The sequence below is a fragment of the Haematobia irritans genome, chromosome 5, assembly GCF_050003625.1.
Source record: "Haematobia irritans isolate KBUSLIRL chromosome 5, ASM5000362v1, whole genome shotgun sequence".
NCBI classification, from domain to species: domain Eukaryota; kingdom Metazoa; phylum Arthropoda; class Insecta; order Diptera; family Muscidae; genus Haematobia; species Haematobia irritans.
Window position 1 is genome coordinate 157201694 of NC_134401.1, and position 27368 is coordinate 157229061.

The following is a 27368-nucleotide window of genomic DNA, read 5'->3' on the forward strand; positions in this document are numbered from 1 at the left end:
ATCAGTATAATAGTGTTTAAGCTTTTAAACATAACAGTTTACACAAGAAAGTAAGTCATTTTGAATTGACCAAAAAGCGGTAGCTATAAATAAAATGTGCCTAAATGTGAATACGTTTTTGACAAAGACAAAATGTGATTATTTAAAAAAGCAAAAGTGAAATGATATAGAATAGCAAAAAAACTAAAGCGAAAAAAGAAAAATTAAAAACAAAAAATATGTAAAAAAAATTATATATTGAAATATACATATATCTTCATTGTAACTGTGATCATTAAAAAAAAAGTTGTGTAAAATATATAGACGTGAATGCAAATAATAATGAAGCAAGAAACAATGGACATAACAGTTTTTGTATAAATATTTATAAACATCTTCTTATGGGCAATATATTAATTTTTTTTATATGTAGTCTGCAACTATGCAGTTATTACAAAAAAATTGTTTGAAGGCACATTATAAAAAATTTTGTTGAACAAGATTTTTGTATTAAAACAAAAAAATATTATTATAATACTTTTGTTTACTGAAAATATGGAAAAAAATATAAAAATGTATTTCTATTAAAATAATTGTATAAACATATATAATTATGGTAAAGAAATAATTTTGGGCGCCTTAAAAAATATACAAATTATAAAATAAAAGGAATATAAAAATAAAATATTATATAATTTTTCTTTGTTCGAAAATGAATAAAAAAAATACTCTGCATTAAAAAAGGGCAATTTAAAGCCAATTTAAGTTTATTTTAGTTCATGGAAATTATTATGTTTTAGTTAAAATTTCCCCAATATGAGAAATTTTCCATGCATTTATTAAAAGAAAAAAAAATAGTTTAAAGTGCCTTAAAAAAATTCTACTGAACACGAATTTTTTATTAAAGAAAAAGATTGTTATAATCCTTTCATTTTTTTATTTTTTATAAAATTATCTATTTATTTCTATTTAAACTCTATTTAAATTATATAGCTATATGTATATAACTACTGTAAAAAATATTTTGGGGCATAAAAAATTAATATAAAACAAAATGAATATAAATATTAAATTGTAGATTATTTTCCATTTTTTCAAAATTGGTTTTTTCAGACTTAACTGGTCCATTGTAATGTCACTGAGAGGAGATAAACCACCACTGAAAAATTTTTTGCTATAAGAAATGAAACTATGACAAAATTTTCTATTGATAAAAAATTTTGACAAAATTTCTATAGAAATAAAATTTTGACAAAATTTTCTATAGAAATAAAATTTTGACAAAATTTTCTATAGAAATAAAATTTTGACAAAATTTTCTATAGAAATAAAATTTTAACAAAATTTTCTATAGAAATAAAATTTTGATCCCTTTATGTGACTATGGGAATTTTATTGTGAAAAAAACTCTCCTAAATTAAGGTCGATTCTTAAAGTAATGACGTAGATATCAAATATCAAAGTATAATAGCTTCACAGGTGACAACTATCGACCTGATATATCAGGTGATTTAAAAAAACACCTCTTTTGGGAAAGTCCTTTATGTTACTATAGGAATTTTAATCGAAAAAAAAAGGTCCCGAATTCAGGCCTATTCTAAAAGTGACATAACCAAACCAATTTAATTCAAATATTTTGAGAAAGTAAAAAAGCAAATAATTTTCTATGTATTTTGTTATGTTTTGTCTGATTTTTTTGTTTTAAATCAATATTAACATAAATATACACGTGAATACCAAACTATCCACTAATTGGTATGCAAATATCTACTAAATAATATTATGTTGACTTATGACACTGACACACAGCATTTGAAAGCTTTTTCTAACGAAAGTGAATTTGAAAATTGGGGAATTTGTGTTATATAATACAATACCAAAGGTCAGTGTAAATTTGTATTCTTATATAGAATTTACATAAAATTGATTTTATTCGATATTTGTATTTTTTTTTGTGGCAGTTATCAAGGAGATAGTTCAAAGTAAAAAAAAAAAACCCTCCATAAAATTAAAAAAAAAAAAAACAAGTAAGGAAAGTCTAAAGTCGGGCGGGGCCGACTATATTATACCCTGCACCACTTTGTAGATCTAAATTTTCGATACCATATCACATCCGTCAAATGTGTTGGGTGCTATATATAAAGGTTTGTCCCAAAGCAATTTTAAGGAAACTTCGCAAAAGTTTATTTATGATTTATCGCTCGATATATATGTATTAGAAGTTTAGGAAAATTAGAGTCATTTTTACAACTTTTCGACTAAGCAGTGGCGATTTTACAAGGAAAATGTTGGTATTTTGACCATTTTTGTCGAAATCAGAAAAACATATATATGGGAGCTATATCTAAATCTGAACCGATATCAAATTTGGCACGCATAGTTACAATGCTTATTCTACTCCCTGTGCAAAATTTCAACTAAATCGGAGTTAAAAATTGGCCTCTGTGGTCATATGAGTGTAAATCGGGCGAAAGCTATATATGGGAGATATATCTAAATCTGAACCGATTTCAACCAAATTTGTCACGCATAGCTACAAGGCTAATTCTACTCCCTGTGCAAAATTTCAACTAAATCGGAGTTAAAAATTGACCTCTGTGGTCATATGAGTGTAAATCGGGCGAAAGCTATATATGGGAGCTATATCTAAATCTGAACCGATTTCAATAAAATTTGGCAAACCTTCCCAGCAAAAACTAGGTAACCACATCTCATTACAATTGACATTACCAGGAGTAAAGCTGTCATTACACGTTGCATTACATTGCGGCGAGTTATAATGACTAACTTGTAATGACAAAAATAAATACTTCTCGGTAATTTTCGAATTGTTATTCTCAAATTTTTAGGCAGTTGAAGTTAACGAACTTATAAAATAGAACAAATGATGGTACCATTAGGTATAATTATTCACATAATCGAGCGCTTAAATAAAAAATCAAAAATAATATGTAATATGACGGTAATTCTGAAAAATTGTCCGTTAAGAAATTTTTATCACAAATATTTCATAATAATTGTATTTAATGACATTATCATATTATGTTTTAAATAAATGCTTTTTTATACCTCATTCACATTACACTTCCAAAATGCGCTTAAACTAAATTTCAAATGCCATTTGCCTTATAAAAAAGAAACTTAAAATCCACTTTTAGTAGATTCGAACCTTATGTGAATTGGCTATTGGATATATTATAACGTAATTCACGAATCCAACTCCCTAAAACAACCTACATCTATTTCTATTTTAAGTGTGAAATTAATTTGCGTGTAATCTTATTTAGATTATTTATTAGTTTTTTGTTTATTTATACAATATTCGTTTCTATTCAAGTAGTTCTCCTATTACAGCATCACTCGCCATATTTTGATCCATTGTAATCGGCGACAGAAATCAATATTTTCGAGATTTGGTTGGCTGAGACAATAAGTGGCTATTTTGCAAACATTGGTGTATCTACGAATAAGTCATTACATATTAGGTGATTATATGCTTTAAATGCACTACTTATTTTATGGCCGAAAGTATGCCTGGGGAGAAGTACTTTCCTTCTAGGACATGCGTATGTAAATGTAATCCGAAGCGATGCCGATTAATAAGTGGTTATTAATTTTAAAATAGGCTTACCTTCAAGATTACCGGGTAATGAGAGTTTTTGCTGGGTTACTACACTATTAATTTTACTCCTAGTACAAAATTTCAACCAAATTGGTGTAAAACTCTGACTTCTGGGATCGTATTAGTCCATATCGGGCGAAAGCTATATATGGGAGATATATCCAAATCTGAACCGATTTCAACCAAATTTGGCACGCATAGTTATAATGCTAATTCTACTCCCTATGCAAAATTTCAACTAAATCGGAGCAAAAAATTGGCCTCTGTGGGCAAATAAGTGTAAATCGGGCGAAAGCTATATATGGGAGCTATATCTAAATCTGAACCGATTTGGCTGATATTTTGCAAGTTCTTCGAGACTCATAAAATATTCGGATGTACGGAATTTGAGGAAGATCGGTTGATATACACGCTAATTATGATCAGATCGGTGAAAAATATATATGGCAGCTATATCTAAATCTGAACCGATTTTTTTCAAAATCAATAGGGATCGCCTTTGAGCCGAAACAGGACCCTATACCAAATTTTAGGTCAATCGAACTAAAACTGCGAGCTGTACTTTGCACACAAAAATACACCAACAGACAGACAGACGGACATCTCTAAATCGATTCAGAATTTAATTCTAAGCCGATCCGTATACTAAAAGGTTGGTCTATGATTACTCCTTCTTGGCGTTACATACAAATGCACAAACTTATTATACCCTGTACCACAGTAGTGGTGAAGGGTATAAAAATTGAGTTTCAAAATGTATTTGCATTTGAAATTTGTTGTTTCTATAAAAAAATCTTTTCTTCAGAATGTTTTGTCAACATTTTATTTCTATAGAAAATATTGCCAACATTTTATATCTATGGGATTTTTTTTTTAAATTTAATTTTTGTAGAAAATTTTGTCAAAATTTTATTTGTATTTCTATTTTTTAAAAATTTTATTTCTATAGAAAATTTTGTCAAAACTTTATTTCTATAAAAAAAATTGGTCAAGATTTTATTTATATAGAAAATTTTGTCAAAATTTTGATTTCTAAAGAAAATTTTGTCAAAATTTTGATATCTATAGAAAATTTTGTAAAAATTTTATTTCTAAAGAAAATTTTGTCAACAGTTTATTTCTATAGAAGGTTAGGTTAGGTTAGGTGGCAGCCCGATGTATCAGGCTCACTTAGACTATTCAGACCATTGTGATACCACATTGGTGAACTTCTCTCTTATCACTGAGTGCTGCCCGATTCCATGTTAAGCTCAATGACAAGGGACCTCCCTTTTATAGCCGAGTCCGAACGGCGTTCCACATTGCAGTGAAACCACTTAGAGAAGCTTTGAAACCCTCAGAAATGTCACCAGCATTACTGAGGGGGATAATCCACCGCTGAAAAACTTTTTGGTGTTCGGTCGAATCAGGAATCGAACCCACAACCTTGTGTATGCAAGGCGGGCATGCTAACCATTGCACCACCATTTCTATAGAAAATTTTGTCAAAATTTTTTTTCTATAAAAAAATTGGTCAACATTTTATTTATAAAGAAAATTTTGTCAAATTTTTTTTTTCTAAAGAAAATTTTGTCAAAACTTTATTTCTATTGAAAATTTCGTCAACATTTTATTTCTATAAAAAAAAATTGGTCAAAATTTTATTTATATAGAAAATTTTGTCAAAATTTTATTTCTATAGAAAATTTTATCAAAATTTTATTTCTAAATAAAATTTTGTCAAAATTTTATTTCTATAGAAAATTTTATCAACATTTTATTTCTAAATAAAATTTTGTCATATTTGCAAATTTGTTTAGGCAGTAGCCGACTATCAAACCTTTTTTCGGAAGGTTAAAGTGTAGTTCACTTTGGGTTGAGTGAATTAACCGAATTTATTCTGATAATTAGATGATAGTTTTGCTGCAAGTAGAGGATGATGAATGTGGTAATTCCGAAACAGCTGTACATCCAACCATCTTTCTGTCTACAGGGCTTTGCCCAAATAAAATTGACAAGCATACTTTTCCTCTGTTGGTAAAGCTACACTTGTAGTTTAGTCAATACATGGTTTTAAGCTGACATCAAAAACAACAATAATGATTGAAGAGAAACCAACAATAACAATCAAAACGAATTTTGTCAAAACTTTATTTCTATTGAAAATTTTGTCAAAACTTTATTTCTATAGAAAATTTTGTCAAAACATTATTTCTGTAAAAAAAATTGGTCAAAATTTTATTTATATAGAAAATTTTGTCAAAATTTTATTTCTATAGAAAATTTTGTCAAAATTTTATTTCTATAGAAAGTTTGGTCAAAATTTTATTTCTATAAAAAAATTGGTCACAATTTTATTTATATAGAAAATTTTGTCAAAAATTTATGTCTATAGAAAATTTTGTCAAAATTTATTTCTATAGAAAATTTTGTCAAAATTTTGTCAAAAGTTTATTTCTATAGAAAATTTTATCAAAATTTTATTTCTATAGAAAATTTTGTCAAAACTTTATTTCTATTGAAAATTTTGTTAAAATTTTATTTCTAAAGAAAATTTTGTCAAAAGTTTATTTCTATAGAAAATTTTGTCAAAATTTTATTTCTATAGAAAATTTTTGTCAAAATTTTATTTCTATAGAAAATTTTGTCAAAATTTTATTTCTATAGAAAATTTTGTCAGCATTTTTTCTGGGGTTCTCTAATGACAATAAAAGTCGATAACATTGGTAGCAAATATGTCGCTATATAGATTTTTTGTAAAAATTAAATTTTGCAAATATATAGGCCATGTATATTCATAGAACTACTTTACAACGAAAAGTACTTTTTCCATACATATTCTCGAATGATTAACCATGAATGACGCGAGTCATGTCCATCAAACAAAAATGGTCTTGTAACACCAAAAATATATGGATATGACAATTGACCATAACAAAGACCCACTGAACGATGATTGGATTCGTAATGACTGTGTAAATTAAAAAGATAATTTGATATGCGATGCAGGTCTTCATTTCGGTTTGTAAGTGCGATTGGAAGTTCCTCTCTTGTTGTTGTTTTTTGTTTTTGCCTGGGGTCTGCTTTTGGGCCCGCGTATTTTTCTAAGAAATTTAAGTTTATTGAACAAAGATACCTCGATTTGGTTTAATGAACAACAACAATGACAAATATTGACAACAGCAGCAACAACAACCAAGACAAAGACAAACAATTTTGATGCATAAAAATCTTGGCTCAGTTACACAGTCAATCAAATTGCCCGGATTGTCCCACTATTATGTAATCGTTTTTCGTTAAATGCATTTTATTAATGGTAGCCTGCCGTTTGATGTAGTGTACACTTCAACCAGAAGCCATGTCGGCTATATGTATGTACATATTAGCGTATAAGAACCCCTCCGTCTCAGCTGTTAAGAGGTTGTTAATCATTTCAAGTCTCCCGGTCTTTACATGAGCCTATAGCTGCACGGCCAAAATAAACAGATAACGAAAACCTGTCACAAGTCAAACCAGACCCAGAAGAGTCTACCGCTTCTCTTCAACCATTTTAGGTCTCGTAGAGGTGGTTTAATAACATACATGAGTCCCATATGGTTTTTTGGTCTTACCACAATTTTGCTAATTTAAACTGGGATTTTAGTTTGCTTTCTTTCACCACACCCCCATTGCTATAATTTTCTTTTTCTTTGTTTTTTGCAGTTTTTCCCGTGCCACACAAAAATAAAGAAAAATGAAGTCTATCTTGGCCTGCTTGCTGGTTGCTGCCATTTTCGTGGGTCTTGCTAGCGCCGCTGGAAAAAATTACACCAGCAAATATGATAACGTTAATGTGGAAAATGTTTTGAACAATGATCGTGTTTTAACCAATTACATCAAATGCCTAATGGGAGATGGATCTTGTACGCCTGAAGGTCGTGAATTGAAGAGTAAGTTTATTTAAAAAATAATACATTAAAGAAAAGAAATTTGCTTATCTCATACATTGGAGGCCTTAAGCCCATATAAAAAATCGATAATAACGTTCCATTGTGTCATTTGCCACCGAGGTATTAGAATGGAGTTTTAATATCATAAAATGTACTGACACAGTTACAAAAACAACGTACAAATTCTTCGAACTGTCAGACACATTTCGATCAGAGATAATGCACTAAGGAGATGGGATGGCTCTAGCAGTGGGCGAGGGAAAATGGTCTAGGGGTAAATCCTGCAAAGACAGAACTAGTCATGTATTGCAAAGAAGCTTAAATTCCTACGGTTAAGCCCATCTCCATAGGTGGTATTGAAATACCCTTTGGTGTGTGTGTGTAGAATACCTTGGAGTTATATTGGACAGGAAGCTGAACTTTAAGCTGAATATTGAAGAAAGAGCGGGAAAAGCTACGGTAGCCTTGTACTCCTGCAAGAAGGCAAAAGGGAAAAAGTGGGGACTAAAACCGAAAATTGTGCAGTGGATGTACAATGCAGTGGTTAGACCTGTAATGCTATGTTATATGGTGTTGTGGTCTGGTGGCCGACACTTCAGCAGCCGACAAGCTTAGACAAAGTTCAGCGAATGGCGTGCTTGTACATCTTAGGCGCTTTCAGTAAGACAGGAACAGATTCTCTTAATGTCATACTGCATCTATTACCTTTAGACATATTAGCCAAACAGTCAGCAGCGACAGCGGCTGTACGGTTGTGTGAACTATCGCTGGGGTCGGAAAAACTGATGTCTCCGAATTGGATGGACAAGGAAAGTTTCGAAGTGTATTCTAAAGATTTGGAATTTAGCGAAAAGATTACCTAATCACTGTAGTGTTATTCAGGCTGAAATATTAGCAATAGAAGAGGTGGCAAATTGGCTGAGAATTAATGTTCCAACAAATATTGGCATTGATATATACTCAGACAGTCAACCTGCAATAAAATCCTTGGACTCTGTGCTACTTAACTCGAAAACGGCCATCGACTGCCGCAAATCTCTCAACGAGATGGCTGAGCAGTACACAATTCATCTAATATGGGGGCTTGGCTATAGGAAAATACCGGGGAACTGAGAAACTGATGAGTTGGCTATGAACTACCTAACATATTGCAGGGGATCTAGAATCTGTTAGTATAGAAGATTTTGTTAAAATTTTATTTCTGCAGAAAAAAAATTAGCAAAAAAATTATTTCTATAGAAAATGTTGTTAAAAATTTTATATCTATAGAAAAGTTTGACAAAATTTTATTTCTACAGGAAATTTTGTAAAAAAAAATGTATTTCTATAGGAAATTTCGTCCAAATTTTATTTCAATAGGAAATTTTGTCAAAATTTTATTTCAATAGGAAATTTCGTCAAAATTTTATTTCTGTAGAAAATTTTGTCCAATTTTTATTCTATACGAAATTTTGTCAAAATTTTATTTTTATAGGAAAATTTTTATTTCTATATAATTTTTTTCAAAATTTTATTTCTATAGAAAATGTTGTCAAAATTGTTTTTCCTATAGAAAATGTTGTCACAATTTTATTTCTATAGGTAATTTTGTCAAAATTTTATTTCCTTAGAAATTTTCGTCAAAATTTTATTTCTATAGAAAATTTTGCCAAAAATTTATTTCAATAGGAAATTTTGTCAAAATTTTATTCCTATAGATAATTTTATTAAATTTTTATTCTATACGAAATTTGGTTAAAGTGTTGTTTCTATAGGAATTTTTGTCAAAATTTTATTTCTATAGGGCATTTTGTCCAATTTTTATTCTATAAGAAATTTTGTCAAAATTTTATTTTTATAGGAAAAATTTTATTTCTATATAATTTTTTTTCAAATTTTTTTTTTTCTATAGAAAATGTTGTCAAAATTTTTTTCCTATGGAAAATTCTGTCACAATTTTATTTCTGTAGGAAATTTTGTCAAAATTTTATTGTCAAAATTTTATTTCCTTAGAAAATTTCGTCAAAATTTTATTTCTATAGAAAATTTTGCCAAAAATGTATTTCAATAGGAAATTTTGTCAAAATTTTATTTCTATAGGAATTTTTGTAAAAATTTTATTTCTATAGGAAATTTTGTCCAATTTTTATTCTATAAGAAATTTTTTCAAAATTTTATTTCTGTACTAAATTTTGTCAAAATTTTATTTCTATAGAAAATTTTGTCAAAATTTTATTTCTATAGTAAATTTTGCCAAAAATTTATTTCAATAAAAATTTTGTCAACATTTTATTTCTATAGAAAATTTTGTCCAATTTTTATTCTATACGAAATTTTATAACAATTTTATTTCTATAGAAATGTTTGTCAAAATTTTATTTCTATAGGAAATTTTGTCAAAATTTTATTTCTGTAGGAATTTTTGTCAACATTTGATTTCTATTTAAAATTTTGTCAACATTTTATTTCTATAGGAAATTTAGTAAAAATTTTATTTCCTTAGAAAGTTTTGTCCAATTTTTATTCTATAGGAAATTTTATCAACATTTTATTTCTATATTAAATTCTGTGAAAATTTTGTTTCAATAGGAAATTTTGTAAAAAATTTTATTTCTATAGGAAATTTTGTAAAAAATTTTATTTCTACAGGAAATTTTGTAAAAATTGTATTTCTATAGGAAATTTTGTCCAATTTTTATTCTATACGAATTTTTGTCAAAATTTTATTTCTATAGGAATTTTTGTCAAAATTTTATTTCTATAGAAAATTTTGTACAAATTTTATTTCTATAGGAAATTTTGTAAAATTTTTTTTCTTAGAAAATGTTTTCCAATTTTTATTCTATAGGAAATTTTATCAACATTTTATTTCTATATTAAATTCTGTGAAAATGTTATTTCAATAGGAAATTTTGTAAAAAATTTTATTTCGATAGAAAAGTTTGTCAAAATTTTATTTCCATAGGAGATTTTGTCAAAATTTTATTTCTGTAGAAAAGTTTGTCAAAATCAAGAATTCGTTTTGTTTTGTTATTGTTGGTTTTTTTCTTTAATCATTGTTGTTGTTTTTGATTTCAGCTTAAAACCATGCATTGACTAAACTACAAGTATAGCTTAATCAACAGAGGAAAATAATGTTTGTCAAATTTATTTGGGCAAAGCCCTATAGACTGCAAGATGGTTGGATGGACGCACGTTTCTGAATTACAACATTACTCATCAGCATCCTATACTTGCAGCAAAACTATCAACCAATTATCAGAATAAATTCAGGCAGTTCACTAAACCCAAAAGTGAAACACAGTTGAAGCTTCCGAAAAAGTTTACACGATAGCAGCGGCTGATGCCGAAATAAATTCGTACAAACATATCTCTTTTCGTTTGCCACCGTCAAATCATCGATTTGAGTGCAGTTGGCTGGCTTTATTTTGAGCGTGCTTCTCTTTTTTCATTCGTTTTGTTTTGTCATTGTTGGTTTAAAAAAAAAGGGGAAGCACGCTCAAAATAAACCTAGCCAACTGCACTCAAATCGATGATTTGACGGTGGCAAAGGAAAAGAGATATGTTTGTACGAATATATTTCGGCATAAGCCGGCTATCGTGTAAACCTTTATTCTGAAGGTTCAAGTGTGGTTCACTTTTGGGTTTAGTGAACTGCCTGAATTTATTCTGATGATTGGTTGATAGTTTTATTGCAAGTAGAGAATGCTTATGAGGAATGTGTTAATTCCGAAACGTGCATCCATCAAACCATCTTGCAGTCCATAGGGCTTTGCCCAAATAAATTTTACAAACATTATTTTCCTCGTTTTGTTAAGCTACACTTGTAGTTTAGTCAATGCATGGTTTTAAGCTGAAATAAAAAGCAACAACAATGATCAAAATCAAGAATTCTACCAATCTACAAAACAGTAAAAAAAAATTACCTTTTTTAGAATTCTACCAATCGGATCAGGGGCCAGTTCTAAGCATTGTTGCTAGAGACATCATGTGTGTATTTCATCTCCTTCTGGGCGTTTCCAATGTATACACTATCTTATAATACTCTGGTCCTCAGTATAGCGGAAAAAAATTACATCTTACATTTGCGGACGAATGTGCTATAGACAATATTCCTCTCAAATATGTTGAGATCCTGTAAAAAAACAAAAAAAAAAAGAATCCCCTTTTTTGAATTTTGTTTATTTCTTCAATGTATTTATAATTTTTAGAGCTGAGTTGATCAGAGCTGAGTTGATTGGAGAAACGTTTACATTTAGGGCAGAGTAACCCTATTTAGAGTAATTGTGATGAAAAAGTACCAAATGGCTCGCGGTCGTGCCTTGTATAAAAAAAATGTCAATATTATCAACCCTGCTACACCACAGTGTTACCAGGTGATTTTTGATTCTTCTCCCAAATCCTAAGAAAAAAAGCCCTAAATTGGCCTAGACTTTTTCCAAAAAATGTAAGAATGTAAAAAGTACAAAAAGGAGTCCCAAATTTCCTGAAAAATCCTGTAGTAATACACTTTAAAAATTAAAATTTTCTTTTGAAGTAAATAAAAAAATAAAATTTGATTTTTAAGAAAATACTTTATAACAAATTTCATCCCTGAGGAATTTTTTTTGGATGTAATGATACAATATGTATATCAATTTAAAAAGCAGGCTTACTCTTAAATTGTTTTCAGCTGCTAAGCTAAAATAACATACAATTGTTTTTAATTGTGTCAAATATTAAAAATGCCTTTTCAACAGAAGCGTCTAAAAAAATAACGAAAATAATGCTATTGCATACTTGCTTGTATTTAGGATCTTCTTGTTGAATTCTCGCATCTTTTTTTTATAATTCATGCCAAAATTGTTCCGAATTTGCTTAAGAATTGAATTCCGAATCAGCATTGTCATTTGTTTTATATAAAATCCCTCAAGAAAATCGCATAACCAAATATTATCTTATTATTGACTTTTTGTCTCTTTATTTTTCAGAACTATTACCTGATGCCTTGCAAAGTGATTGCAGCAAATGCAGTGATGTACAGAAACGGAATTCTCAAAAAGTGATTACCTTCTTGCGTTCCAGACGTCCTGGAGATTGGAAATTATTATTGGAAAAATATGATCCCAATGGTACCTATAGGGCTAAGCACAATCTTTAAAGGAATCACACACATCCTAAATTATTCACTCATCCATTTTTTTTACATTAAGTTTTGTTGGAGTTTAGCATTGCGTCAATGAAGAAATTGATTCATCATAATTCATATGATTTATTTCATTAAAACAAAACTATTCGAATTTTATAAAAAAATATCATATCTTTTATTTTATACATGTATTTATAATGTATTTTATTTTTTTCTCATTATTATTTTTACAAATTATCCAAAAAAATATATATATGAAATAAAAAAAAAAAAAAACAAAAATAAAACAATAAAACTGTTTAAACCTAAGAAGGTAATCTTAAGACCTATGAACCTTATCATCTATTAATGGCTTATCTTTTTTCTTTGAAACGCTTCTATAAGAAGACTATAGAATTCACAAAATGTTTGTTGTTTAACCAATAAATATAACTTAAGAAAACTAATTAAAGCTATTAGGAAAAATACCACAATCAGAATAGGTTGAGCTATTGGTGCTAATTTAACATTAATCAAAATGGGTATATCAATGATTGGTGGGAATTCCTCCAGTAGCTAATGAGAGAGAGAGAGAGAGAGAGAGGGAGAGAGAGTAATTAATAGTCTCTGCTTAAAAAATTAGTTCTCTGGTTAAATAACACTTCACTTACAAATTCATACCAAAAGTTTGGTATTACGGCTTTATTTAATTTTTGCAAAATTTTATTATAGCCCTTCATGTCAGGCATTGGAATGTTAGATTGAAAACGATAACGTTCTGCTATGGGGATACCAGTAGTGGGCTCCAAAATAATGTGTGCCTGATGTTTTTCTGGATTTGGTGACATTCCCACAAAATGTTCGGAGTAATTATACGATGAACCCAAAAAGTGTGGATGGGAAAATGCTGAAGGTGCATCATCTACAAAAGAATAGAGAACAATTAAATTTTGATAAATTTTAATAAAATACTATTTTTTTAAGTAGAGTAACAAGATATTCTATGAAATGTAAAAGTAAAGCCCGGAATGCACTACCTAAGGAATTTTTGTTGACCTATAATATCGTTTTGCGATGTGTTTTTTATGGGAGTAAAATATAAATAATTCACAATATCGACAATAAAATTTTATATCTATTGAAAATTTTGTCAAAATTTTATTTCTTTAGAAAATTCTGTCAAAATGTTTATTTCTATAGACAATTTTGTCAAAATTTTATTTCTATAGATAATTTTATCAAAATTTATTTTTTTTTAGAAAATTCTGTTAAAAATTTATTTCTATAGATAATTTTATCAAAAATTTTATTTCTATAGAATATTTTGTCAAATTTTATTTCTATAGGAAATTTTTGTCAAAATTTTATTTTATCAAAATTTTATTTTTTTAGAAAATTTTGTCAAAATTTTATTTCTTTGGAAAATTTTGTCAAAATTTTATTCCTTTAGAAAGTTTTGTCAAAATTTTATTTCTATAGAATATTTTGTCAAATTTTATTTCCACAGAAAATTTTGTCAAACTTTTATTTCTATAGAAAATTTTGTCAAAATTTTATTTGTATAAAAAATTTTATCAAAATTTAATTTTTTAGAAAATTCTGTAAAAATTTTATTTCTATAGATAATTTTATCAAAAAATTTTTTTTAAGAAAATTTTGTCAAAATTTCATTTCAATGGAAACTTTTATTAAAATTTTACTTCAATAGAACATTTTATTAAAACTTTATTTCTATAGAAGATTTTATTAAAATTTAACTTCTATAAAAAATGTTGTCAAAATTTTATTTCTATAGAAAATTTGTTCAATTTTTTTTTCTTTGGAAAATTTTGTCAAAATTTAATTTCTATAGAATATTTTGTAAAATTTTATTTCTATAGAAAATTTTTGTCAAAATTTTATTTGTATAGAAAATTTTATCAAAATTTATTTTTTTTTAGAAAATTCTGTCAAAATTTATTTTTTTTAGAAAATTCTGTCAAAATTTTATTTCTATAGATATATTTTATTTCTATTTTATTTCTATAGAATATTTTGTCAAATGTTATTTCTATAGAAAATTATTATCAAAATTTTATTTTTTTAAGAAAATTTTGTCAAAATTTTATTTCAATAGATAATTTTATCAAAATTTTACGTCAATAGAAAATTTTACTAAAACTTTATTTCTATAGAAAATTTTATTAATATTTAACATTTTATTTCTATCGAAAATTTTGCCAAATTTTATTTAGAAAATTGGACAATATGTTATTTTTATCGCAACTTTTATCAAAATTTTATTTCTATGGAATATTTTGTTAAATTTTATTTCTATAGAAAATTTTTGTCAAAATTTTATTTCTATAGAAAATTTTGTCAAAATTTTATTTCTATCGAAAATTTTGGCAAATTTTATTTAGAAAATTGGCCAATATGTTATTTTTATCGCAACTTTTATCAAAATTTTATTTCTATAGAAAATTTTTGTCAAAATTTTATTTCTATAGAAAATTTTTTCAAAATTTTATTTTTTGGAAAATTTTGTCAAAATTTTATTTCTTTGGAAAATTTTGTCAAAATTTTATTTCTTTAGAAAGTTTTGTCAAAATTTTTTTTCTATAGAACATTTTGTCAAATTTTATTTCTATAGAAAATTTTGTCAAAATTTTGTCAATTGTATAGAAAATTTTATAAAAATTTATTTTTTTTTAGAAAATTCTGTCAAAATTTTATTTCTATAGATAACTTTATCAATATTTTATTTCTATAGAATATTTTGTCAAATTTTATTTCTATAGAAAATTTTTATCAAAATTTTATTTTTTGAAGAAAATTTTGTCATAGATAATTTTATTAAAATTTTACGTCAATAGAAAATTTTATTAAAACTTTATTTCTATAGAAAATTTTATTAAAATTTAACTTCCTATTTTTATGTTAGCCTGATATCAGTGCAGGCTGGTTCAATGTCCAAATCATTTAAACTAGAAATTATTACAATATTTATTCGAGCTTATTGGACAGGGAGATTAAGGGAATTGACATCATTAAGTTACAGAAAAGAAAATGCCAGATACTCATCTCTCAAGCCTGACTATACATATATGTTTCAGTGTTGGCCACTACACATTTCCATAGTCTTTAGCGAGATCTGGCCGGGTGAGATGATTCAATTTGGTTCTTTTATGTCAATTTCTTATGAAATTTAAATTCGAGAATTATCCTTCCCAAATTTAACCATTTTTCACCCGCACTGTACATCATCTTTTCGTATAACTTTACAATAAAAAATTTTGTCAAAATTTAAATTCTATAGAATATTTTGTAAAATTTTATTTCTATAGAAAATTTTTGTCAAAATTTTATTTCTATAGAAAATTTTGTAAAAATTTTATTTCTATCGAAAATTTTGCCAAATTTTATTTCTATAGAAAATTTTGTCAAAATTTTATTTTTTTAGAAAATTTTGTCAATTTTTTATTTCTATAGAAAATTTTGTCAAAATTTTATTTCTATAGAAAATTTTGTCAACATTTTATTTCTATAGAATATTTTGTCAAATTTTATTTCTATAGAAAATTTTTGTCAATATTTTATTTTTATAGAAAATTCTGTCAAAATTTTATTTCTATAGAAAATTCTGTCAACATTTTATTTCTATAGATAATTCTGTCAACATTTTATTTCTATAGATAATTTTATCAACAATTTTATTAAAACTTTATTTCTAAAGAAAATTTTATTAAAATTTAACTTCTATAGAAAATTTTGTCACAATTTTATTTCTATAGAAAAATTTTATTTCTATAGAAAATTCTGTCAAAATTTTATTTCTATAGAAAATTTTGTCAAAATTTTATTTCTATAGATAATTTTATCAACATTTTATTTCTATAGAGAATTTTATTAAAACTTTATTTCTAAAGAAAATTTAATAAAAATTTAACTTCTATAGAAAATTTTGTCACAATTTTATTTCTATAGAAATTTTGTCAAAATTTTATTTCTGTGAAAATTTTGTAAAAATATTTCTTTCTATAGAAAATTGTGTTAAAATTTTATTTCTAAAGAAGATTTAGTCAAAATATTATTTTATAGGAATTTTTGTAAAAAAAATATTTCTATAGAAAATTTTATCAAATTTTTAGTTCTATAGAAAATTTTATTAAAACTTTATTTCTATTATTTTATTAAAATGTAACTTCTATAGAAAATTTCGTCAAAATTTTATTTTTAGAAAATTGGCCAAAATGATATTTTTATCGCAACTTTTATCAAAATTTAATTTTTAGTTTTCAAAATTTAAAATGGAAAAACTGATATTTTTATAGCAACTTTTACAAAAAATTTATTTCTATAGACAATTTTATCAAAATTTTCTTTTAAACAATTACTTACTTATCACACAGGCTGAAACATCCCACATTCCTTTGTGTAGTTTAATACCTCTGGAACTGTCCAAACATGTTGGCTGATTATTACGATCCTCAATAACATAACGATATCCTTGATATCCATTATGCTCTTGCATACCATCATAATGCATTTTCATGGTACGACATGTTTCGATGGCAACAATTGATATATCCGCATCCTTTTTCAGAAACGGAGGGAATAGCGAATTATCGAATGCATTTACCACATTAATCGGGCATGTCTCATTTGGACCATTTCGTCCGACATTTGCCTTCTGTTCACTGAATAGGGTTTTTCCATTTAGATTATTGATGCGAAAGAAATTTTCAAAACCATTGTTGGTACCAATGCGTACATTGTACACTTCATTTTTTTCACTAAGTGCCTGGAAATGGAAGATCATATGGAATACAATTAATCATAAGATGAATAATTTTTTTATTTACATATATTTTATATTAAAGCAAATTTTGTTTATTATGAATAAATGAGTCTTTTCTATTGAATTTTGATGAATCGCCAGAGTACCGACATGATAAGCAGGAATATTGATAAGAACCTTGGTTAATACCTCGAAAATAAGAAAAATAATCTATACAAATGTTTATTTGTGAATGTAATTGTTATAGGAATAAATTACTAATATTTGTTATTTCCTTTATAAATGAATTTTTGACAGAATTTCCTATAGAAATGAAATTTTGACAAAATGCCCTATAGAAATGAAATTTTGACAAAATTTTCTATAGGAATGAAATTTTGACAAAATTCCCTATAGAAATGAAATTTTGACAAATTTTTCTGTAGAAAAGAAATTTTGACAAAATTCCGTATAGAAATGAAATTTTGACAAATTTTTCTGTAGAAAAGAAATTTTGACAAAAATTTTCTATAGCAAAAAAATTTTAACAAAATTTTCATTATCGGAGAAATACTGACAAAACTTTCCTTAGCAATGAAGTTTCGACAAAAGTTCTTATAGAAATGAAATTTTGATAAAATTTCTTATAGAACTGAAATTTTGATAAAATTTCCTATAGAAATGAAATTTTGACAAAATTTCCTATAGAAATGATATTTTGACAAAATTTCCTTAGAAAATAAATTTTGACAAAATTTCCTATTGAAATGAAACTTTGACAAAATTTCCTATAGAAAAGAAATTTTGACAACATTTCCTATAGAAATGAAATTTTGACAAAATTCGCTATAGAAATGAAATTTTGACAAAATTTTCTATAGGAATGAAATTTTGATAGAATTTCCTTTAGAAATGAACTGAAATTTTGATAAAATTTCCTTTAGAAATGAAATTTTGACAAAATTTCCTATAGAAATGAAAATTTGGCAAAATTTCCTATATAAATGAAATTTTGACAACAGTTCCTATAGAAATGGAATTTTGACAACATTTTCTATAGGAATGAAATTTTGACAAAATTCCCTATAGAAATGAAATTTTGACAAAATTTCCTATAGGAATGAAATTTTGACAAATTTTTCTGTAGAAAAGAAATATTGACAAAAATTTTCTATAGCAAAAAAATGGTAACAAAATTTTCTTTATCGGAGAAATACTGACAAAACTTTCCTTAGAAACGAAGTTTTGACAAAATTTCTTATAGAAATGAAATTTTGTTAAAATTTCTTATAGAACTGAAATTTTGATAAAATTTCCTATAGAAATGAAATTTTGACAAAATTTCCTATAGAAATAAAATTTTCACAAAATTTCCTATAGAAATGATATTTTGACAAAATTTCCTTAGAAAAGAAATTTTGACAAAATTTCTTATAGAAATGAAAATTTGACAAAAGTTCCTAAAGAAATGAAATTTTGACAAAATTTCCCATAGAAGTGAATATTGACAAAATTTACTATACAAATTATATTTTAACAAAATTTCCTTTAGAAATTAAACTATGAAAAAATTTCTATAGGAATGAAATTTTGACAAAATTCCCTATAGAAATGAAATTTTGACAAATTTTTCTGTAGAAAAGAAATTTTGACAAAATTCCGTATATAAATGAAATTTTGACAAATTTTTCTGTAGAAAAGAAATTTTGACAAAATTCCGTATAGAAATGAAATTTTGACAAATTTTTCTGTAGAAAAGAAATTTTGACAAAAATTTTCTATAGCAAAAAAATTTTAACAAAATTTTCATTATCGGAGAAATACTGACAAAACTTTCCTTAGCAATGAAGTTTCGACAAAAGTTCTTATAGAAATGAAATTTTGATAAAATTTCTTATAGAACTGAAATTTTGATAAAATTTCCTATAGAAATGAAATTTTGACAAAATTTCCTATAGAAATGATATTTTGACAAAATTTCCTTAGAAAATAAATTTTGACAAAATTTCCTATTGAAATGAAACTTTGACAAAATTTCCTATAGAAAAGAAATTTTGACAACATTTCCTATAGAAATGAAATTTTGACAAAATTCGCTATAGAAATGAAATTTTGACAAAATTTTCTATAGGAATGAAATTTTGATAGTATTTCCTTTAGAAATGAACTGAAATTTTGATAAAATTTCCTTTAGAAATGAAATTTTGACAAAATTTCCTATAGAAATGAAAATTTGGCAAAATTTCCTATATAAATGAAATTTTGACAACAGTTCCTATAGAAATGGAATTTTGACAACATTTTCTATAGGAATGAAATTTTGACAAAATTCCCTATAGAAATGAAATTTTGACAAAATTTCCTATAGGAATGAAATTTTGACAAATTTTTCTGTAGAAAAGAAATATTGACAAAAATTTTCTATAGCAAAAAAATGGTAACAAAATTTTCTTTATCGGAGAAATACTGACAAAACTTTCCTTAGAAACGAAGTTTTGACAAAATTTCTTATAGAAATGAAATTTTGATAAAATTTCTTATAGAACTGAAATTTTGATAAAATTTCCTATAGAAATGAAATTTTGACAAAATTTCCTATAGAAATAAAATTTTCACAAAATTTCCTATAGAAATGATATTTTGACAAAATTTCCTTAGAAAAGAAATTTTGACAAAATTTCTTATAGAAATGAAAATTTGACAAAAGTTCCTAAAGAAATGAAATTTTGACAAAATTTCCCATAGAAGTGAATATTGACAAAATTTACTATACAAATTATATTTTAACAAAATTTCCTTTAGAAATTAAACTATGAAAAAATTTCCTTTAGGTATGAAATTTTGGCAAAATTTCCTAAAAATGAAATTTTGACAAAATTTCCTATTGAAATGAAATTTTGATAAAATTTCCTATCGTAAAGAAAATTTCACAAATTTTTCTATAGAAAAGAAATTTTGACAAAATTTTCTATATCAAAGAAATTTTGACAAAATTTTCTTTATCGGAGAAATGCTGACAAAATTTTCCCTAGCGACAAAGATTTGACAAAGTTTCCTATAGAAATAAAATTTTGAAAAATTTAACATAGTAATGCAATTTTGACAACATTTCCTGTAGAATTGAAATTTTGACAACATTTTCTATAGAAATTAAATTTTGACAAAATTTACTATACAAATTATATTTTGACAAAATTTCCTTTAGAAATTAAATTATGATTAAATTTCTTATAAATAGAAATGAAATTTTGACAAAATTTTGTATAGAACTTAAATTTTGACAATATTTTCTATAAAATTGAAATTTTGATAAAATCTTCCATAGAAATGAAATTTTGACAAAATTTACTATACAAATTATATTTTGACAAAATTTACTATACAAATTATATTTTGACAAAATTTCCTATAGAAATGAAATTTTGACAAAATTTCTTATAGAAATGAAACTTTGACAAAATTTTCTATAGAACTGAAATTTTGACAAAATTTTCTATAGAACTGAAATTTTGACAAAATTCCCTATAGAAATGAAATTTTGGCAAAATTTCCTATAGGAATGAAATTTTGACAAATTTTTCTGTAGAAAAGAAATTTTAACAAATTTTTTTTTTTATCGGAGAAATACTGACAAAACTTTCCTTAGCAACGAAGTTTCGACAAAATTTCTTATAGAAATGAAATTTTGACAAAATTCCCTATAGAAATGAAATTTTGACAAAATTTCCTATAGAAATGATGAAATTTTGACAACATTTCCTATAGAAATTAAATTTTGACAAAATTTCCTATAGGAATGAAATTTTGACAAAATTTCCTATAGAAATGAAAATTTGACAAAAGTTCCTAAAGAAATGAAATTTTGGCAACATTTCCTGTAGAATTGAAATTTTGACAACATTTCCTATAGAAATTAAATTTTGACAAAATTTCCTTTAGAAATTAAATTATGATTAAATTTCCTATAGAAATGAAATTTTGACAAAATTTCTTATAGAAATGCAATTTTGACAAAATTTTGTATAGAACTGAAATGTTGACAAAATTGTCGGAATTACTTCGATGTTTTGCTTAGTGCTGGTACTTAGTACTGTATGTGTTTGGACATATGCTTCTAAACTAACAAATCGAACATTTTCTAAGACTTTCACATAAATTATATTTAGTAATTTAAGGACCTGTTTATGGTATTTCTCGGAAACCTCGGCGGCTAGCGCCCTGTAGCCATAAAATTTTCTAATGTTTTGCCGGTAAATGATAAAGTGTTGCCATTGTTTCGCATTTTTTAACACTAAATGCTTTTTAATTTAATTTCACTTCAAATAAATTAATAAATATTAAGAAAGTAAATATACAAAACAAGATGAAAAATTGCCTCCAATGTTATTGTATTTCTTCGTAGAAAAAAAATATTCCGTTTACAATGATAAAATTGGATTTATCAATAAACTGTGCATTCATTGACTTTTTAAATCTTTTTTCTATAAATAAATTTCTTCTTTGTTTTTTGCCGCAAACAAGCATATCTCCTCACAATGACATATTGTCATCAATGCGCTGATAATTGTCATCCATATATTAAGAATGCTGAGTTCATTCAAAATCTATTAAATTTAAATTATTATTATTTTTTGTTTCAATTACGACATTCACTTTATCAATTTCATTCGAACTTGTAACCTTTTAAGCTGGTCAGGCCATCTGATTAAAAATTCTTTGAAATGAATTTTTAAATTTAGCATTTGTTTTATTAAAAATCTTTACACAAATACAGACTTATCGAGATGAGTGTTTGTTTATATCGACACATAAAATATATACATTAAAATCAGACCCACACAAAAATTCCCATAAAAGGGAAATTTTGAGAAAATTTCCTATAACAAAAAATTTTTATGAAAATTTCCTATTGCAAGAAACAAATTTTTCTATAGCAAAGCAATTTTGACAAAATATCTTAATCGAAGAAATATTGACCAAATTGTTCTTAGCAACGAAATTTTGACAATGTTTCCTATGGAAACAAAATTTTGACATTTCATTTAGAGATTAAATTTTGATAAAATTTTTGATAGAAATGAAATTTTGACAAAATTTCTGATAAAAATGGAATTTTGACAAAATTTCTGATAGAAATGAAATTTTGACAAAATTTTCTATAGAAGTTTTATGAAAATGTCCTATAGCAAGAAACAAATTTTTCTATAGCAAAGAAATTTTGACAAAATTTCTTAATCAAAGAAATATTGACCAAATTGTTCTTAGCAACGAAATTTTGACATTTCATTTAGAAATAAAATTTTGACAAAATTTCTTATAGAAATAAAATTTTGACAAAATTTCTTATAGAAATGAAATTTTGACAAAATTTCTGATAAAAATGAAATTTTGACAAAATTTATGATAAAAATGAAATTTTGACAAAATTTCCTATAGAAATGAAATTTTGACAAAATTTCTGATAGAAATGAAATTTTGACAAAATTTTCTATAGAAATGAAATTTCTAACAAAATTTCTGATAGAAATGAAATTTTGACAAACTTTTCTATAGAAATGACATTTTTGACAAAATTTCCTATAATATTGAAATTTTGATAAAATAATTTTCATATAGCAAAGAATTTTTGACAAAATTTTCTATGAAAAAGAAATTTTGGCAAAAATTCTTATAGCAAAGAAATTTCGACAGAATTTCTTATAGCAAGAAATTTTGAGAAAATTTTCTATAGAAATGAATTTTGACAAAATTTCCTATAGATATGAAATTGTGACAAAATAGAAATGAAATTGTGACAAAATTTCCTATAGAAATGAAATTTTGAGAAAATTTTCTATAGCAAGGGAATTTTGAAAAATTTCCTATAGCAAGGGAATTTTGAAATATTTCTTATGGCAAATAAATTTTGACAAAATCACCTATAGCACAGACATTTTAACAAAATTCCCTATAGAAATGAAATTTTGATAAAATTTCCTCTAGCAGGGAAATTTTGACAAATTTTTCTATAGCCAAGAAATTTTGACAAAATTTTCCTTTATCGAAGAAATATTGAATTGTTTCAATTGTATGTTCTTTAGCGACGAAATAAAATTTTGACAAAATTTCTATAGAAATGAAATTTTTACAAAATTTCCTATGGAAATAAATTTTCTATAGCAAAATTTTCCTATAACAACAAAATTTTTCAAAATTTCATATAGTAAAACTTCCTATGGGAAATGTAAGAAATATATATAGAAATGAAATTTTTACGAAATTTCCTATAGAAATGTTTTTTTTTTTTTTTTTAATTTGTATACCAAAATTTGTTGACAAAACTTCTTTTAGAAATGGAATTGTGACAGAATTTCCTATAGAATTGAAATTTTGACAAAATTTCTTATAGCAAAGAAATTTAGACAAAATTTCCAATAGGAGAGTAGTTTTACAAAGAAATTTTGTCAAAATTTCCTATAACAAAGAAATTTTGGCAAAATTTCCTATAACAAAGAAATTTTGTCACAATTTCCTATAGCAAAGAAATTTTGTCATAATTTCCTATAGCAAAGAAATTTTGTCAAAATTTCATATAAAAATGAAATTTTGGCAAAATTTCCTATAGGAATGAAATTTTGACAAAATTTTCCATAGCAAAGAAATTTTGACAAAATTTCCTATAGGAATGAAATTTTGACAAAATTTCCTATAGCAAAGAATTTTTAACAAAATTTCATATATGAAAGATTCTATAAGAAATTTTCCTATAGGAAAATTTCGTATAGCAAATAAATTTTGTTAAAATTTCTTATAGCAAACAAATATTTTCAAAATTTCTTATAGCAAACAAATTTTGTCAAAATTTCCTATAGGAATGAAATTTTGACAAAATTTCGTTTATCAAAAAAATTGTAATAAAATTTTCTATAGCAAGGCAATTTTGAAAATTGACAAAATTTTCTGTTGTGACTAAATTTTGTCAAAGTTTCGTAGAGAAATTAAATTTTGACAAAAATGAAATTTGGACAAAATTCATAGAGAAGTGAAATTTTGACAAAATTCTAATCAAAGAAATTGACAAAATTTCCTATAACAAAGAAATTTTGACAAAATTTCCTATAGCAAAGAAATTTAGACAAAATTTCCAATAGGGAGGTATTTTTTACAAAGAAATTTTTGCAAAATTTCCTATAGGAATGAAATTTTGACAAAATTTCGTACAGCAAACAAATTTTGACAAAATTTCGTATAGCAACCAAATTTTGTCAAAATGTCCTATAGCAACGAAATTTTGACAAAATTTCCTATAGGAATGAAATTTTGACAAAATTTCGTACAGCAAACAAATTTTGTCAAAATTTCCTATAAAAATGAAATTTTGGCAAAATTTCCTATAAAAATGAAATTTTGACAAAATTTCTTATAGCAAACAAATTTAGTAAAAAATTTCCTATAGGAAAGAAATATTGTCTAAATTTCATATAGCAAAGAATTTTTAACAAAATTTCCTATATGAAAGATTCTATAAAAAATTTTCCTATAGGAAAGATTTTATAGAAAATTTTCCTATAGGAAAATTTCGTATAGCAAATAAATTTTGTTAAAATTTCTAATAGCAAAGAAATATTTTCAAAATTTCTTACAGCAAACAAATTTTTTCAAAATTTCCTATAGGAATGAAATTTTGACAAAATTTCGTTTAGCAAAAAAATTTTGATAAAATTTTCTATAGCAAGGCAATTTTGAAAATTGACAAAATTTTCTTTTGTGACTAAATTTTGACAAAGTTTCCTAGAGAAATTAAATTTTGACAAAATTTGCTATAAAAATGAAATTTTGACAAAATTCCAATCAAAGAAATTTTGAGAAAATTTCCTATAGCAAAGCAATTTTTACAAAATTTCCTATATCAAAGAAATTTTAACAAAATTGTTTTTATTGAAGAAATATTGACAAAGTCTCCTATAGAAATACAATTTTGACAAAGTTTCCAATCAAATAGAAGATCATTCCAAATTTATCTCAGACTGCGATAACAATTTGTATAAAAATTGTTTTTCATATTTTCTTATAAATAAATAAATATTTGGCCACGTATCATCGTTGCCTTGATATGGGCAACTTATTGTTGTCTGTTGTGCTTTGACATTTACTTACATTGAACAGCAATCCACAATTGGACACAATATTCGGCACATACTGGGCTAATAAATTCAAGGCCGGTATCTTGAAGTCCCACAAAAAATAATAAACAGTGCGGTTCATGAATAGCGGTTCGTTAATGGTAATGGCATTGAAGGCATGTCGCACAAGAAACACCCAATCGTGTAGTTTTGCTGCGGCCGCTAATAGCACCAGGTTGGGTAAGGTTATTGTCTGATTTAGAATATCCGGAGCACAGCTGGCAACAGGATCAAACTCAATTTTGCCATAGCGTGATTTGCGATATATCAGCATGTCATCGGTTTGATTGAGAATTTCATTACGGCCATGGATGTTATAGACAATGGGTCCGACTTCTTGAATATGCATTCGGGTATCGTTGCCATTGGTGAATGCTTCTGCGTTGGTCACATTGAAGAGATACATATGGAGGCTACCGAAGGGAGAATCAGCCCAATTCATTTGTGATACAAAACCTTTGCGGAAACGTATATGCTCTTTGGCCAATTCCAATTGATAATCAATTGCCAGAGAGACAATGAATAGGGCCAAAAAGAGAACCCCAGAAATCCCTAAGAGCACTAGTTTGCCTATCGAAAACAAAAATAAAGAGAACAAATGCAGAAAGCAAAATATTTCCCATAAAATTAGACAATGCACATAGATTACATTTTATTTTTAATTTTTTGTTTTTGAAATTCTTTAACACTAACATTTAAAACACTTGCTGGAAGTCATGGTTATTTTATTCTGTTTGTATTTTTTAATGGATTTTTTAAATTATTTTCACTTTGCCCAAAATTCACAACTTTGTAAAAGACGTTATGGACCACTAAACGAAATAAACTCGGTCACTTTAATATGCCTCCGTTGTGCCCGAGTCCCGTTTCTGGATTAACAACGTCGGTGATATTTCCTTCAAGACGCTTCAAACACGACTAAGGCTGAAAATCTCATGCATGCAGGGATTTCAAGACCAAAATCAACAGAAGCCAATCTCAATATTGCCGGCTTATATTTGAAATAAAACAAAATGAATAAAAAACTTAAACATTTCTTATCATCCGATGTCTAGTTTAATGTTCAAGAACTACACTTGGAATATTTCCATAGAAGCTAATTCTTATAGGAGTTTAGGAAATAAGGTTTTTGTGACAAAATCATATAAAAAAAAAGAAACTGTGGTAAAATTTTCTATGGTAACGAAATTTTAACAAAATTTCCCATAGAAATTAATTTTTGTCAAAATTTCTTTTAGTAAAGAAATTTTTCCAAAATTTCCATTAGTCAAGAAATTTTTACAAAATTTCCTTTAGTAAAGAAAATTTCCCAAAATTTGATATAGTAAAAAAATTTTGATGAAATTCCCTTTAGTAAAGAAATTTTGACAAAATTTTCTATAGCAATGAAATTTTTACAAAATTTCCTATAGAAATTAAATATTGACAACATTTTCTATAGCAATGAAATGTTGACAAAATTTTCTATAGAAATAAAATTTGACAAAATTTTCTTTTAAAATAAAATCTTGACAACATTTTCTATAGAATTAATATTTTGAAAAAATTCCTATAGAACTAAAATTTTGAAAAAATTTCCAATAGAAATGAAATTTTGACAAAATTTCCTATAGAATTAAAATTTTAAAAAAATTCCTATAGAAATAAAATTTTGACAAAATTTCTTATAGCAGCGAAGTTTTGACAAAATTTCCTATATCAATGAATTTTTAGCATAAATTCCTATAGAAATGAAATTTTGACAAAATTTCGTATAGAAATGACATTTTGACAAAATTTTGACAAAATTTCCTATAGCAATGAATTTTTGACAAAATTTCCTATACAAATGAAATTTTGACAAAATTTCCTA

At 25.7% G+C, this 27368-nt stretch overlaps 2 protein-coding genes across 2 annotated transcripts; one reads left to right on the top strand and one right to left on the bottom strand.

The window, feature by feature from the left end:
- Positions 1–12939, top strand: Phk-3 (Pherokine 3). The gene is made up of 3 exons (XM_075309824.1): positions 1–50; positions 7283–7509; positions 12459–12939. Exons 2-3 carry the CDS (start codon positions 7314–7316, stop codon positions 12626–12628), a joined length of 366 nt encoding a protein of 121 aa, XP_075165939.1. The 5' UTR covers positions 1–50; positions 7283–7313; the 3' UTR covers positions 12629–12939.
- On the bottom strand, positions 12762–26456 carry LOC142238230 (scavenger receptor class B member 1). The gene is made up of 5 exons (XM_075309823.1): positions 26210–26456; positions 25491–26086; positions 16976–17378; positions 13267–13517; positions 12762–13171 (listed from the first exon to the last, which is right to left on the bottom strand). The coding sequence occupies exons 1-5, from the start codon at positions 26232–26234 to the stop codon at positions 12962–12964; spliced, it is 1485 nt and encodes a 494-aa protein (XP_075165938.1). The 5' UTR covers positions 26235–26456; the 3' UTR covers positions 12762–12961.
- Positions 26457–27368: the final 912 nt, after the last annotated feature.